General features: G+C 36.0%; 1 protein-coding gene and 1 long non-coding RNA gene across 6 annotated transcripts in view; both read left to right on the plus strand.

Moving 5' to 3' along the window:
- Window positions 1–15,956, plus strand: part of hnf4b (hepatic nuclear factor 4, beta) — a 28,666-nt gene extending 12,710 nt beyond the window's left edge. For 2 of the 5 annotated variants that reach the window (XM_087258845.1, XM_087258844.1), the window contains 6 exons: window positions 1,085–1,234; window positions 1,583–1,670; window positions 3,245–3,397; window positions 6,402–6,665; window positions 9,356–9,475; window positions 15,166–15,956. In XM_087258845.1, coding sequence (XP_087114971.1) covers window positions 1,085–1,234; window positions 1,583–1,670; window positions 3,245–3,397; window positions 6,402–6,665; window positions 9,356–9,475; window positions 15,166–15,287 — 897 coding nt within the window. In that variant the 3' untranslated portion in view covers window positions 15,288–15,956. 5 annotated transcript variants of the gene reach the window in all.
- LOC147843284 (uncharacterized) lies at window positions 10,039–14,406 on the plus strand. Its single transcript, XR_015496524.1, has 2 exons — window positions 10,039–12,645; window positions 12,725–14,406. It is a non-coding gene; the product is annotated as an uncharacterized LOC147843284 (long non-coding RNA).
- Window positions 15,957–16,183: the final 227 nt, after the last annotated feature.

The following is a 16,183-nucleotide window of genomic DNA, read 5'->3' on the forward strand; positions in this document are numbered from 1 at the left end:
AATTATGTTTAGCAGAGCAAGAAATTTTTCACAGTATGTCTGATAATATTTTTTCTTCTAAAGAAAGCCTTATTAGTTTTATTTTGACTGGAATAAAAGCAGTTTTTAATTTATTTAAAAGCATTTTAGGGTCAATATTATTAGCCCCTTTATTGATTGTCAACAGAAGAAACCTGTTATACAAGGTCTTGCCTAATTAGCCTAACTCACCTAGGTAACCCAGTTAAGCCTTTAAATGTCACTTTAAGCTGAATACTAGTATCTCAAAAATATCTAGTCAAATATTATTTACTGTCAAAAAGGAAAGTAATTAAATGCTATTTTTAAATAAGTTAAAGTTTTATTGAGATGGATTGTTGGTGATTGTAGGGGTTTTAGAGGCCAGATTTAGTAGCTATACATAAACAAAGCAAACTTAAGACCTGTTTAAAAAGATTTAAGACCTACAACACAATATTACTGTGGATTTAAGACTTTTTATGGCCTAAAATTTAGTTTTTGAGATTTAAGACATTATAACATTTTTAGACCCTGCAGATATACGGATATACACCCCTGGTATACAAATTAAATAAAAAAAATTAGATTTATTTTTCAAATGTTTCCCAAATTCTGTTTAACAGAGCAAGGATTTTTTTCACAGTATTTCCTATAATATTTTTTCTCCTGGAAAAGATCTTACTTGTTTCATTTCGGCTAGAATAAAAGCAGTTTTTAATTTTTTTAAAACCATTTTAAGGTCAATATTATAAGCCCCCTTAAACAATATAGTTTTTGATCGTCTACAGAACAAACCATGATTATACAATGACCTGCGTAATTAGTCCAACTTAAACTAATTAAGACTTTAAATGTCACTTTAAGCTGAATACTATTATCCTAAAAATATCTAATCAAATTTTATTTACTGTTATCAAGGCAAAGATAAAATAAATCAGTTATTAGAAATGAGTTATTAAAACTATCATGTTTAGAAATGTGTTGAAAAAAATCTCTCAATTCAACAGAAATTGGGGGAAAAAATATGCAGGGGGGCTAATAACTCAGACTTGAACTGTATATGAAGTCGTTCTGCCGTCTCCAGAGCCTGTCTCAGAATCTGATGAGGGATGTCGGCAGTAAGAAGATCGCCGGCGTGGGTGATGTCTGTGAATCCATGAAGCAGCAGCTCCTCCTGCTAGTTGAATGGGCGAAACGCATCCCTGAATTCTGTGAGCTCTCGGTGGATGACAGGGTACGTGTGTGTATGTGTGTGTAACATATTTTACCTCATGGGGACATTTGTTAGTCCCCCTTAGGAAAACGGCCCAGAAATCATACAAAATGAAGTATTTAGAAAATGTAAAAATGCAGATTGTTTTGCTGAGAGAATTGGGTTTCGGGGTCAGGTTGGGGAAGGAGGACAGAATAGCCTGTACAATATAAAAATCATTACGTCTATGCAAAGACCATATAAAATGAAAAAATTCAACATTTTTGTGTGTGTGTGTGTGTGTGTGTGTGTGTGTGTGTGTGTGTGTGTGTGTGTGTATGTGTGTGCGTGCGTGCGTGCGTGTGCGTGTGTGTGTGTGTGTGTGTGCAGGTGGCGCTGTTGCGAGCTCACTCTGCAGAGCATCTCATTTTAGGAGTGGCACGACGTTCACTTCCCTACAGTGACATCATCCTGCTGGGTGAGGCAATCGGGACCCTTGAAAATAGGCCTGCTGTTATTCAGTGCATTTTCATATCTCAACCATACTGTAAATAATCATGATACAGCAGGGAAAATAAGTATTGAACACGTCATGTTTTTTTCCTGGGAATAATATTTCTAAAGGAGCTGTTGACATGGAATTAAACCAGGGGTCTGTTCTTCGTACGTGGATTACTCAATTAGATGGATTTGGATGTTGACGATGTGACACAATCCAGGATCGTTTCGTTCTTCAAAACTCATCTGAGACTTGTTGTCGTAGTAACAGTTCTGGTAGCTCAAACCTGCATAGAAGCAGGTTAATTTCATATAAACAGGATTAGATTGGCTCAGTTCAAGCAAATATAATACAGAAAGTATGTAGCAAATGCGGATATTTTCTTACATTAGTTATATACACTTGGAAAAATAATAACTATATATATATATATATATATATATATATATATATATATATATATATATATATATATATATATATAATAAATAACTATATATATATATATATAGTAAATAAATAAATAACTATACATATATATATATATATATATATATATATATATATATATATATATATATATATATATATATATATATATATATATGTATGTATGTATATGTATGTATATATATATATATATGTATGTATATGTATGTATTACATAAATATTAATAAAACGTATGTTTCCCAGAGATGGGTTGCGGCTGGAAGGGCATCCTCTGCGTAAAACTTACTTGATACGTTGGCGGTTCATTCAGCTGTGGCGACCCCGGATTAATAAAGAAACTAAGCCGACAAGAAAATGAATGAAGGAATGAATGAATGAATGAATGAATGAATGAATGAATGAATGAATGAATGAATGAATGAATGAATGAATAAAACGTATGCAATCTGCACTCCAAAATAAATGTACAAAGACTGCTACCTGGTGGTTCAAAGACAATATTTATGGATATTAACTTTTAAGATTTGTACACTGAAGAGTGTAATAGACATGCACAACATGTGACTTTGTTTTTTACAGCTAACATGATGGTGATTTGATGTTTCGCAATAGTTGCAGACACCTTTACCAATATCAAAATGCTTTAAAAATTGTACAGTTATTCTTTACAATGATTAAAAAAACGGCTACTATAATACTACTATTGCTACTATAGTAAAGAACATCCCCTCTAATTCTAAAACTAAATAAATTGCTCTAAATAAAATAAGTTTAAGCCTGCAGCCCAACTATTTTTTTATTGTTTATATATATATATATATATATATATATATATATATATATATATATATATATATATATATATATATATATATATATATATATATATATATATATACAATAAAACAATAAAAAATAGTTTTTAATAAAACAAAAAAAAATTTTAAAAATCAGAAATATTGTAAAAAAAAAAAGTCCTTGCTCTGTTAAACATCCTTTGAAAAATATTTAAAAATAATAATAATTTTGCATTACAAATGAACATTCTGACAGTGATTGCTTTTATCAGGGTATGATTTGTGATTATATTGTGTTTGTGCAGGAAACGACTTCATCATTCCTGTTGGCGGCAGTGAGCAGGAGATGTCGAAGGTAGCGGTTCGTATCCTGGAAGAGTTGGTGCGGCCTCTGAAAGAGCTGAACATCACAGACACCGAGTTCGTCTGTCTGAAAACCATCGTCTTCTTCGCCCCAGGTTAGTCAGGGATCATTGGTGTATTCCCGGTTTAAACACGCCGTCTGTGCCAGCAGTGTCTGCTCTTGTTCCTGGCACTGCTGTGTTGTACTGTCTTCTCTGGTTTCGTGAAGTTTTATGAGGATCTATTAATATCGTGGACGTGCCGATAGTGGATTGTTGGACGTTTCTGCCTGTTGGCCTGCAGGTCTGATTATAAGACTGGAGCCAGGCTGGAAGAACTGCTGTGCTTTATTTACTTTTGGTTTGAGCAGAGCTGGATCATTTTTTGTACACGTGCAAAGTTAAGGCTTATTTTAATTACTTTTTTTCACTCCAAATGTTTATTTTGGTTTTAACAGAAGTTGTTTAACCTGTTGCTTTTAAAGCGATTAGTTGACTTTACTTAAAAAGAGAGTAAATTCAATTCTTTTAACTCGATTAGCTGACTGCTGAAAGTGAGTTAATTCGTTGCTTTTAAAGCGATTAGTTGATTTAACTTTAAAAGTGTTTAATCATGTTGCTTTTAAAGCAATTAATCGACTACTTAATGAGTAAACCCGCTTACTTTAATTCGATTAGTTGACAAGTACAAGGGGAGTTAACCTGTTGCTTTTAAAGCAATTAATTGACTACTTAATAAGTGAGTAATCCCATTGCTTTTAAAGTGATTAGTTGACTTAAAAGTAAATTAAGTAAATTTGTTTAACTTGATTAGTTGACTGCTAAAAAGTGAGTTAACTCGTTGCTGTTAAAGTGATTAGTTGACTTAACTTTAAAAGTGCTTAATCCTGTTGCTTTTAAAGTGATTAATTGACTACTCAAAAGTGAGTAAACTCGTGGCTTTTAAAGCGATTAATCGACTACTTAAAAAGTGAGTAAACCTGTTTCTTTTAACTCAATTAGCTGACTACTAAAATGTAAACAAACTCGTTGCTTTTAAAGCGATAAATTGACTACTTAATGAGTAAACCCGTTTATTGTAACTCGATTACTTGACTAGTAAAGAGTGAGTAAACCTGATGCTTTTAAAGTGATCAGTTGACTTTACTTAAAAAGTGAGTACATTTTATTTTTTTACTCGATTAGTTGACTGCTATAAAGTGAGTTAACCCATGGCTTTTAAAGTGATTTGTTGGCTTAACTTTAAAAGTGCTTAATCTAGTTGCTTTTAAAGTGATTTATCGACTACTCAAAAGTAAGTAAACGCGTGGCTTTTAAAGCGATTACTTGACTTTACTTAAAAAGTGAGTAAACCCGTTTCTTTTAACCCAATTAGTAGAATACTCAAACTTGAGTAAACTCGTGGCTTTTAAAGCAATTAGTTGACTTTATTTAAAAAGTGAGTAAACTCGTGGCTTTTAAAGCTATTAATCGACTACTTAAAAAGTGAGTAAACCTGTTTCTTTTAACTCAATTAGCTGACTACTAAAATGTAAACAAACTCATTGCTTTTAAAGCGATTAATCGACTACTTAATGGGTAAACCTGTTTATTTTAACTTGATTACTTGACTACTAAAGAGTGAGTAAACCTGATGCTTTTAAAGTAATTAGTTGACTTTACTTAAAAAGTGCTTAATCATGTTGCTTTTAAAGCGATTAATCAACAACTTAATGAGTAAACCCATTTATTTTAATTTGATTAGTTGACTAGTAAAAAGTGAGTAAACTCATTGCTTTTAAAGTGATTCGTTGGCTTAACTTTAAAAGTGCTTAATCCTGTTGCTTTTAAAGCGATTAATAGACTACTTAAAAACTGAGTAAACTTGTTGCTTTTAAAGCGATTAATCGACTACTTAAAAACTGAGTAAACTTGTTGCTTTTAAAGCGATTAATCGACTACTTAAAAACTGAGTAAACTTGTTGCTTTTAAAGCGATTAATCGACTACTTAAAAACTGAGTAAACTTGTTGCTTTTAAAGCGATTAATCGACTACTTAAAAACTGAGTAAACTTGTTGCTTTTAAAGCGATTAATCGACTACTTAAAAACTGATTAAACTTGTTGCTTTTTAAGCGATTACTTGACTTTACTTAAAAAGTGAGTAAACCCGTTTCTTTTAAACCCATTAGTAGAATACTCAAACTTGAGTAAACTCGTGGCTTTTAAACCAATTAGTTGACTATTTAAAAATTGAGTAAACTCGTTGCTTTTAAGGTGATTAATCAACTACTTAATGAGTAAACCTATTTATTTTAACTCAACTAGTTGACTACTAAAAAGTGAGTAAACTCGTTGCTTTTAAAGCGATTAATTAACTACTTAATAAGTGAGTAAACCCATTGTTTTTTAAGCAATTATTTCACTTTATATAAAAAAAGTGAGTAAACCTGTTGCTTTTAAAGCAATTAGTTGATTTTATTTGAAATGTGAGTAAACTCCTTGCTTTTAAAGCAATTGATCAACAAAAAAACTTGTTACTTTTAAAACAATTAGTTGACTACTTAAAAAGTGAGTAAACTGTTTGCTTTTAAAGTGATTAATCGACTACTTAAGTGAGTAAACTCATTGCTTTTAAAGCAGTTATCCGACTACTTAAAAAGTGAGCAAGCCTGTTGCTTTTAAAGTGATTAGTTGACTTTGCTTAAAAAGTGAGTGAACTCAATTCTTTTAACTTGATTAGTTGACTGCTAAAATGTAATTTAACTTGTTGCTTTTAACTCGATTAGTTGACTTTACTTAAAAAGTGAGTAAACTTCTTGCTTTTAAAGCAAATAATCAACTTAAAAAGTGATTAAACTCCTTGCTTTTAAAGTGATTATTTGGCTTTACTTAAAAAAGTGAGTCAACCTGTTGTGTTAAAGTGATTAGTGGACTTTAGTTGTCTTTACACTATTTTAAAAAAAATCACAAGAGGGCTAATAACTTTTTATAATTTCAACTTTAATAATATTCTCCTCTATTACAGAAAAAATGGCCGGTACAAATTGTGTTTATCATTTTCCTAACTCACTGACAGATGTTTTCTCAGATGAATGTGTCTGTCATACTTGATTTCTAACTGATGTCAGTGTGTGTTTCAGATTGTCCTGGTCTTCAGTGTGCTCAGGCTGTGCGGCGTCTGCGGTTCCAGGCGCAGGTGCTGCTGGACGAGGCCACGAGTGAGCAGCGCGGTCGATTCGGGGAGCTGCTGCTGTTGCTGACCACACTGCAGAGTGTGGCTTGGCAGATGCTAGAGCAGCTGCAGCTCATGCGTCTCCTGGGCAGAGCCAGCGTGGACAGCCTGCTGATGGAGATGCTCCTGGGGGAAGAAGCCACCAGAGGATCAGAATCACTGCCAGCCACAGGTACTCAACAAATGTGCTTTCATCCCTGAAGAAAGAAAATTTACAACTGATGCTAATAAGCAGCTTTTTTCACTGTTGGGCCACTGCAAGCCAGGGCGTTCATCGGACCAGGCCAATATCCCAAATAGCTCGCAGACTCAGTGCACCATGATAACCCAACCCCAAAATAAAACGCCACACAATTAGTGCATTTTCATTCATTATATTTATTTACTTGTGGATCGACCATTGGCATGGTACCCCAAGTGGTCTAGTCACTAACAAAGAGGGGATGACCCAGCACACCACCCAATGTTAAACCACAGGATTTTTTCTGGTAACAGCTCAGTAATGTTGTGTTGTACCAGATGGCGTCAAACATTCAGTACAAATGCTCCAGAGAGCTCTAAAACATAAATTCATTCCCTAGCCTAGCATCATGAAGCTTCGAAACCTTTACGAATCTTTGGTTTCGAGTAAGGGGTTCGGAGACCGAATCAAATTGGCAAGATTACATGATTTTAATGAACAGAGATTTACGTCTTTACTGTTTGGAAATGTTTGGAAAATTCAATGGTCCTCCGCATGTGGCTCCATTCAGATCGCCCCCTAGTGGTAGATCACTAAACAGGCTTCATAGTTTTTACCTGATTACCTGATTATTTTTTAGGTTCAGTCTTTGAAACGACATTCTGAAGTCTAAGCAAACCATGTATATTTTTCTTTATTATAGTCAGGAACAAAAGAACCAAGTAAACACAAACTAAATATCACAAAATAAAATCACAGAGTAATAATTATAATTAAATTGCTATTTTTTACCTATAAAAATTGGGGGATGCATAACATATATATATATATATATATATATATATATATATATATATATATATATATATATATATATATATATATATATATATGTGTGTGGGTGTGTGTGTGTGTGTGTGTGTGTGTGTGTGTGTAAGTTATATATATATTTACACACTATATATATATATATATATATATACACACTCACCAGCCACTTTATTAGGTACACCTCATTAGTAGCGGGTTGGACCCCCTTTTGCCTTCAGAACTGACTTACTGCTTCGTGCTAAAGATTCAACAAGGTACTGGAAATATTCCTCCGATTTTGCTCCATAATGACATGATAGCATGACGAAGTTGCTGCAGATTTTTTTGCGAACCTTCCATTCCACCACATCCCAATGGTGCTCTATTGGATTGAGAACTGGTGACTATGGAGGCCATTTCGCCACCTTGGAATTATAAGGTTCTCTCTGCGTTCTGAATAATTTTGAGATATTGAGCTTCAAAGTTTTGAGTTCCATATAGCAGTATGTATGTAACATTTGTTTTTGTTTTTTTTAATAAAAAGTCTTAAAATATAAACAACTTTAAAAATAAAAATATCTCATTATTTTAAGTTGTTATTTAATAAGAATATGTCAATAACTCAATTTTGACAAATATGTCAGATAGAACCTTATAAATCTGAGGTGACCATTTGAGTACAGTGAACTCATTGTCATGTTCAAGAAATCAGTCTGAGATGATTCGTGCTTTATGACATGGCACGTTATCCTGCTGGAAGTAGCCATCAGAAGATGGGGGACACTGTGGTCATAAAGGGATGGACATGATCGGCAACAATACTCAGATAGGATGTGGTGTTGACAAGATGCTCAATTGGTACTGATGGGCCCAAAGGGTGGCAAGAAAATATCCCCCGCACCCCTACACCACCACCACCAGCCTGAACTGTTGATACAAGGCAGGATGGATCCATGCTTTCATGTTGTTGACCCCAAATTCTGACTCTACAATCTGAATGTCGCAGCAGAAATCGAGACTCATCAGAGCAGGCAACATTTCTCTATTCTTTTATTTTCCATTTTTGGGGAGTTTGTGCGATTTGTAGCCTCAGTTTCCTGTTCTTAGCAGGAGTGGCACCCTGTGTGATCTTCTGCTGCTGTAGCCCATCTGCCTCAAGGTTGGAAGTGTTGTGTTTTCAGAGATGCTCTTCTGCATACCTCAGTTGTATCGAGTGGTTATTTGAGTTACTGTTGCCTTTCTATCAGCTGGGACCAGTCTGGCCATTCTCCTCTGACTTTTGGCATCAACAAGTTAACTATAACTACTGTATTAACAACAGTATGTTGTGTCTAAAACCATTAGTCATTCAGTAAATTCCTCCAAAGTTTATATCTTCATAAGAACTTTTTTAAAGCATACTAGTTCTTTTTCACAAAGGTAAAAGCTCACAAAGCTCATATTACAGTGCATGTCAAAAACTGTCTTTCCACACTGTTTATTTCTCCAAAGAAACTCTATAGAAGAAACATCTGAGACCAAGTTCAATCAGAAGCCTAAGACGTCTGAATTATGAAACGTTCCTCTGAGTTGCCGCAGTGCTGATTTAGGATCAGTGTATAAAAACTCTTGGATTTCGGTGGTCCAGAAACATCGTGGAGAGTTACCGTAGACCATCTCCAGTGTAAACATCAGTGAACTCAAAGCTGGTTAAGATTCCATAGGAGATCCCGGTCCGGAGTCCATCAGTCTCAGTCTAAGCTCTTAGGTTTAGGTTAAGACCCATCATTAGTTCTCTGAGGGAGCCGAGGCTCTTTTGCGGCCTTACCTGCAGTTAAAGTATGAACAGGTCGGAATTGAAATAAAACAGGAACTTTTCTGCCTCTCTGTAGAGTCCAATGCTGAGCCGCTTCTATTCAGCACGGCTACAGAGTCTGTTCTCTCCAGAGGGATCCTGACGGAGCACATCCCGATGCCGAACTTCACATCTGTGATCCTCCCTGTGCCCCCTTGTGAGTATCACTAGATCAGACTGTCAGTCCTTTACAGTTTAAAGGTTCAGGACACCCTGGAGAACTTTTTTTTATATATTAACAGATTTGTGCGTGTCGAGCATCAGTTAAGACAATGTTAGCACCTGTCAGCTTTAATTGTGGGGAAAACTGGATAATTTGGAGCTTTTGTCAGCTAATTTCAACTTCCGGGTTTAAAATGATTTTTGGGGAGGGATCAAAATCGGCGACGTAGCGAAGTACCGCAAGTGCAATGATGGCGCGTCGGTTTCTCATTATTATTCATAGCGGAGTTTCCTTATCCTATGAGAAGAGCCGGCTGCTTAATTATTCATGAGAGCATGACAGCACGCGCTTTCCGAAGGCAAGGCAGACGCAGACCTGCCAGACCAGTGCCAAGCTCAAGCTGTGAGACACGGAACCACGGGCACGCAGTAGCCGTTCATGAAGGCTCGTATGTGTTTGTTTCCATAATCCGCAGGGTTTGTTGCATGTTTCTCCCCGCGATCCTGTCAGGGCCGATCATACAGCAAAGCTGTGTGTGTGATGCAAGCATTTTTGTCGGGAGAGCAGCACGAGAATTGGAGAATGGCGGATGTTGTCTTGTATCAGGAGTTCATTCACATTCAGACACATCGCCGAGCTGCTGTGTTTGCCTAAATCCTCCAGATTACCAGCAGGACTAATGGTTAAAATAGACAGGTCAGGAGACCTGCTGCACTGAGTCTGCATTTAGATCTATGATTCAGACCCGGGGATTGAGGGAGAAGTCCTCATTTATAGTGTTTATATAAGCACGATTACCTTTATAATGATATAAATTGTGGTTGTCTGTATATGAAATGACGAATAACAAATGTAGCAGGGCATTAAATTACTGTTTATTTCTTTGCATTTTAACTTTGTAAACTATAAACTCATGCGTCTCCTCACGGTTTGTCTCCATTTGTGAGCTAACTGACTCCATTTGTGAGCTAACTGACATCTACAGTTGTTCGCTCCCCTTCTCCCCTGCTGGCCACGCCCACTCCTGCACGATGTTCGCGGAGCCCATTAATCATGCATCTTTTGAAAAAATTCTGAAGTAGACTTTAACCGAAAGTGGGGGGTGTCATGGCCCTTTAAAAGGATAGTTCACTCAGAAGATCAACATTCTGTCATTGTTTTCTCATCATCGTACATGACAAAAATAAGTTCATATTAGAAACAAAATACAAGTTCATATTAACATTTAGCATATAAACAAAATGTCAGACAATACCTGACAGAAGTCTTGTCATCAATCCCAGTAACAAATAATAACTCGACTTCTAGTTGATCATTTGGTAATATGGCAGAAGGTCGACTTTTTTGATGAATCATCTGTTGAACTGCATCCCAATCATCACAAATACTGCAGAAGACCTGTTGGAACCCACATGGACCAAAGATTCTCATAGAAATCAGTCAAGTTTGGTGAAGGAAAGGTCATGGTTTGGGGTTACATTCAGTATGGAGGTGATCTGCAAAGTGGATGGTAACGTCAACAGCCTGAGCTAGACATTTGTGCTGCTCATTACCTTACAAACCACAGGAGAGGGCAAATTCTTCAGCAGGATAGCGCTCCTTCTCATACTTCAGCCTCCATCAAAGTTCCTGAAAGCAAAGAAGATCAAAGTTTTCCAGGACTGGCCAGCCCAGTCACAAGAAGTGAATATTATTGAGCATGTCTGGGGTAAGATGAAAGAGGAGGCATTGAAGATGAATCCAAAGAATCTTGATGAACTCTGGGAGTCCTGCAGGAACGCTTTCTTTGCCGTTCCAGATGACTTTATTAATCAGTGATTTGAGTCATTGCAGAGATGTATGGATGCTGTCCTCAAAGCTCATGATGGAGTCAGACACAGTATTTATTCTGTTTCCACAGCACCATGACTTTATATTCTATACTAGACATTATTTCTTTGACAAGACTTTTAACTAGGCAAAGTTAGACCTTTCTGTCCCAATTAAATCATAAAAAATCAAAGCATGATCATATTTTATTTTGGTAAAATAAGTGTAATCTAGAGGCCTTTGCCCTTCATATAAGCCACTTCTGAAACCAAATGATCAACTAGAAGTCAAGTTATTATTTGTTGTTCCTGAAACTTTTGTCAGGTAGTGTACATGCAACATATCTTTCGAAATATTGCAAAAATAGCTGTTTACTTTTTTTTTTCAAGTTTAACAGGATAGTTCACATTTAAAAAAATCCCTTCTGTCATTGTTTACTCATCATCATGTCAAACTTATTAAACCCACATAGAAATCGTATATGGCAATATGTGCAAAGTACATATATGACATAGAACTTCATATTATGATTTATAAAATGTCATATATGCAATGTATATTTTGAAATATTGCAAAAATGTCTGCTTTCATTCAGTATACATTTTTTAAGTTTAAAAGGTTAGTTCACTCAAAAAAAAAAAACATTCTGTCATTGTTTACTCGTCATCATGTCAAATTTATTAAACCCACATAGAAACCTGATGTACAGCAATATATGCAAAGTACTTGACATACAAGTTCATATTGTGGTTTCACATACAGCTGAAGTCCCGCATCATCCAATCCATGATTCTCCAATCAGATGATTCCTAAGCTACTATAAATACCCTAAGCTCTATACAACAGCCATCTTCATTTCCCCCCATCCACCCCTTTCCTAGATTGGTGGCACGACGGCCCAGTGGTTAGCACTGTAGCCTCACAACAAGAACGTCACTGGTTTTAGTCCTTACCAAGCCAGCTGCTGTTTATGTGAAGAGTTTACACGTTCTCATGCTTGTGTGGGTTTTCCCTGGGATCCCCGGCTTCCTCCCACCATCCAAAAACATCCAACTTAAGTTAATCGACTAATCCAAATCGCCACCATAGACATGCTCTTAGTAAGTAGTTATCTCCTAAGAGCAATCACTATCTGTTCATTAGCAACTACAGCGCGGGAGTTCTCCAGATCTACCTGAGCTCAAACTCCCCTCTTACCTTGCAAATGGGAGGGAGCCCGGGGCTCGAGGATCCTGTGGGCTCAGGGCTCTCTCCCAGGACAGCATGTCAAACAAGCTTTATAATCAGTCATCAGCTAAGTGTGAACTCTTGAAATACATTAAGCTTATTTACTGTCAACCAACACTTTAAAAAAAGTTGACTCAATTTAAAGGCAACTTGCTGCACAGCTATTTTGGGTTGACTCAACTTTTTACCCAAAATATTGAACTGCAGCAAGTTGCCTAACGATTTTAAGTTAGGTGAACTTTTACTTTACAGAGAAGTAACAATGATTTACTGTAGGATGTTTACAGTTTTTTACCGTTAAAGTCACAGACTTTTTTAGAGTGTATTCTCTGATTAAAAAAATAAGAAAGGCTAGAATCTCGTGCCATAATATTAGTTTCTGATAAAAAAAATAATTTAAAAAAAACATGTGACAGATGTTCAAGGCATACCGCGATTTGTAAAAGTCAAGGTTTTTAAACCGTCAAAATTTTCTGCTATACCATTCCTAAGGTATGAGTAAGAATTTTTATTTTCATTTCTTTGTTGTTTTTTAGAACAGCAGTATCTCCAGCAGATAAGATCTCCAAAGATGTTGTTTGAAATTGTAAATAAATCAGTATTTTTTAAAACAAATGAACACAGCAGAAGTCGAAAATTCATTTAAATTCTTTATTCGAAATATTTTACATTTTTTTCTCAGATTAAAACATATTGAGTACAATGGGGAAAAAGGTTTTGTTTTTTACCCAAACATTCAAAAAGAATATATTTTAGAGCAGTAATCTCAATACCGTGATACCGTATAACCGTGATATTTATTTGCAAGGTTATCATTTGTCAGAATCTTATACCAGCCCATGCCTCGTGAAAGAACGATGATTTATATCCACCTGCATGTGCCTGTTTATCAGAACCATTAGGTTAGCCATTCCAGGGCAAATGTGAAGTTTATTAGTAAAGGACTTTTCCAGCCTGATCTCACGAGAAAACGTAAGTATTTTATGTTTTGCCAGTTTCGTGGCTAATTCGTACGAATTCGCACGAGTTCAGTCGTACAACATTGTACGATTTTAAAAAGGAGGCGTGGCACCTAAAGGCTGATTTATACTTCTGCGTCAAATGCCGTTGTATGCTACGGCGCTGGCACAAAGCCCTTCACCGTGGCCGTCGGCGTCACTGACGTGCACCTCTCAAAAAATGTAACTACACGTCTCAACAACGCGTAGCGCAAGCTCTGTGATTGGTCGGCTTGGTAGCGCTGACGAGTCTGGGCGGGACCGAGAGCCGCGCGAATGGCGTGAGCGATTGTTTACAAGTGTGGAGTTCCGTGAAGGAGCTCCGGATGGAAAGTTATGTTTTGTGTTTACCTCACAGTTAAAGTTGTTGCACGTCCGCCGGTTCCTGCCTCAAAATGAGCGAGTTTGAGCCACTTGTACAAACAGGAAGTGTTCAGGAAAAGCAAAACAGAAGCGAAGAAACTCAACACAGAGGAACATTTACACCTCACTGCCAACTAGCGTTTCGGAAGTGTTAATGCAGACCAATTGAGACAGCGCGCAGAAGTATAAATGCACAGCTACGCACGTTGCATGCGCCGTGGGTTACGCCGGTCACTTGACGCAGAAGTATAAACCAGGCTTAACCCCACCCCTAACCCAAACCGTCATTGGGGGATGAGCAAATCATACTAAATTGTACGAATTAGATCGTATGAATTCATACGAATCAGCCACTAAAAGAAAAAGTTACGAATTGCCGTGAGATTGTGTTGGACTTTTCACATTGAATACCATATACAGTACACAGTAATACAAGTGTTTTCCATTTATTTACTATTGTGAATTGCATTGTGGGATGTTGAGCTCTGCTCTCTTGGCTCTTAATGTTGAAAATTCAACTCTACAATTTAACAAAGTGACTTTTGTTGACATTTAGTAAGTGTAAAATAACAGAAAATGTGTCGGTGCCAGTAGTCTAGTATATGGTACCAACATGCTTACGGTGACCCGAGCTCGATGTCCTTTGCTGATCCTTCCCCTCTCTCTTCTCCGAATACTTTCCCATCTAAATTCTCTACTGTCCTATCATAATAAAGGTAAAAAAAAACCTATAAATAATAATAACAGAAAAAGTACTGGCAGTCTATTACAAGGTTTTTGTATCGTAATATATAACACAAACCTAGAAAATTTATCATTTTAAACTATTAAAAAAGGCACTTTTTTGGAACTTTTCAAGGTTTAAAGTCGTTGGAGGAAAGATCAAGATCCCATAATTCAAAAGCATAAATACATAGGGGCAAATGAAAAAAACTACTAACTAACCTATACATTTAGGTTGATAACATGAACTAATAATGAACAATACTTGTACAGCATTTTTTAATAATAGTTCAACATTTACTAATGCATTGTTAAAATCCAAATTCATGCATGTTAACATTAGTTAATGTGTCAGGATTTAACATGAACTAACAATGAAATCACTTATTTTTATAACGCTAACATGAACAAATGCTGTAATAAATGCATTATTCATAGTTTGCTCATGCTAGTAAATGCATTACTCCATTAACCTGGATATGTTTTACAGTGTAGTTTAACAAAAAAAAAAAAAAATGCATGTTTGTTTCAATGTTTTTGATTGTGACCTTCTGACTGCAGCAGCTCTGGCCGAAGACGCTCTCCTCTCCACACACACCGAGGTCTTCACACACGGACAAACAGAGGACATGCCAAGAGAAATGCCCAACAGCCTGGCCATGCCAACCGTCCACACGTGCCTTTAACCACATCTGTTTAAAGCTGCTCGGTTACACACAAATGATCAACTTTATATACTTACAGATGCACACAGACACTCAAAATCGAAGTTGCTATTATTATTATTATTATGAAGCATCGACTGATATGTGTAAAATACAGTGTTCAAATCTAACAGTGTTAAATGTTGAAAATTAACAGATAATAAAAAGCCTTCAATCGGTATGTGGATATTTTTGTATTGAGATCGCTGGTAAATGATTGTTTGATTTATTGGATGGTGACATGGAAGGTTGCGTGCGTAAACATTACAGTACAACAGCGCTCATCATGGGTTCATGGTTCAATCAGATACACAAGCACATGAGGGCTGGTCAGTCTGCTTTATGTTTTTACTTGAAATCATAATGAAGATTTATTTTTTTTAAGGCCCGAACATTGTTTTGTTCTGTACGCTCTTAAAAATAAAGGTTCAAATATTGTTTTTCACAGCATTGCCACATTATAATTCAGAGTTTATTTATGCTATCTTTAACTTTCATGTCTTTACAAGCATCAATCCTAATGAAACTCATTCATCTTGCTGAATCTGCAAATTTTTGCTTTAAATGTGTGAAATATAATGGAGATTTGTTTAGGAATAAACATCTATGTTTTGTTATGCACACTTAAAAATAAAGGTTCCTAAAATAGTTTTTCATTGCATTGCCACATTATAATTCACTCACTTTTAATTTAAATTCATTCATCTTAAGGATTTTGTGCATCTTGGCTGCATCAATGCAAAACTGCATATATTTGTGGAAACTTTCTTTGTTGTGGGAAGAAGAAGACAGGGTCAGCGATAAGGTAAGTGAAAATGTTCTTTATTTTTAAGTATTCAATAGCACAGGGCTCAAAAGTGCATCCGTCTCTCTCTCTA

Source organism: Danio rerio, chromosome 7, assembly GCF_052040795.2.
Source record: "Danio rerio strain M-AB ecotype USA chromosome 7, GRCz13ab, whole genome shotgun sequence".
NCBI classification, from domain to species: Eukaryota; Metazoa; Chordata; class Actinopteri; order Cypriniformes; family Danionidae; genus Danio; species Danio rerio.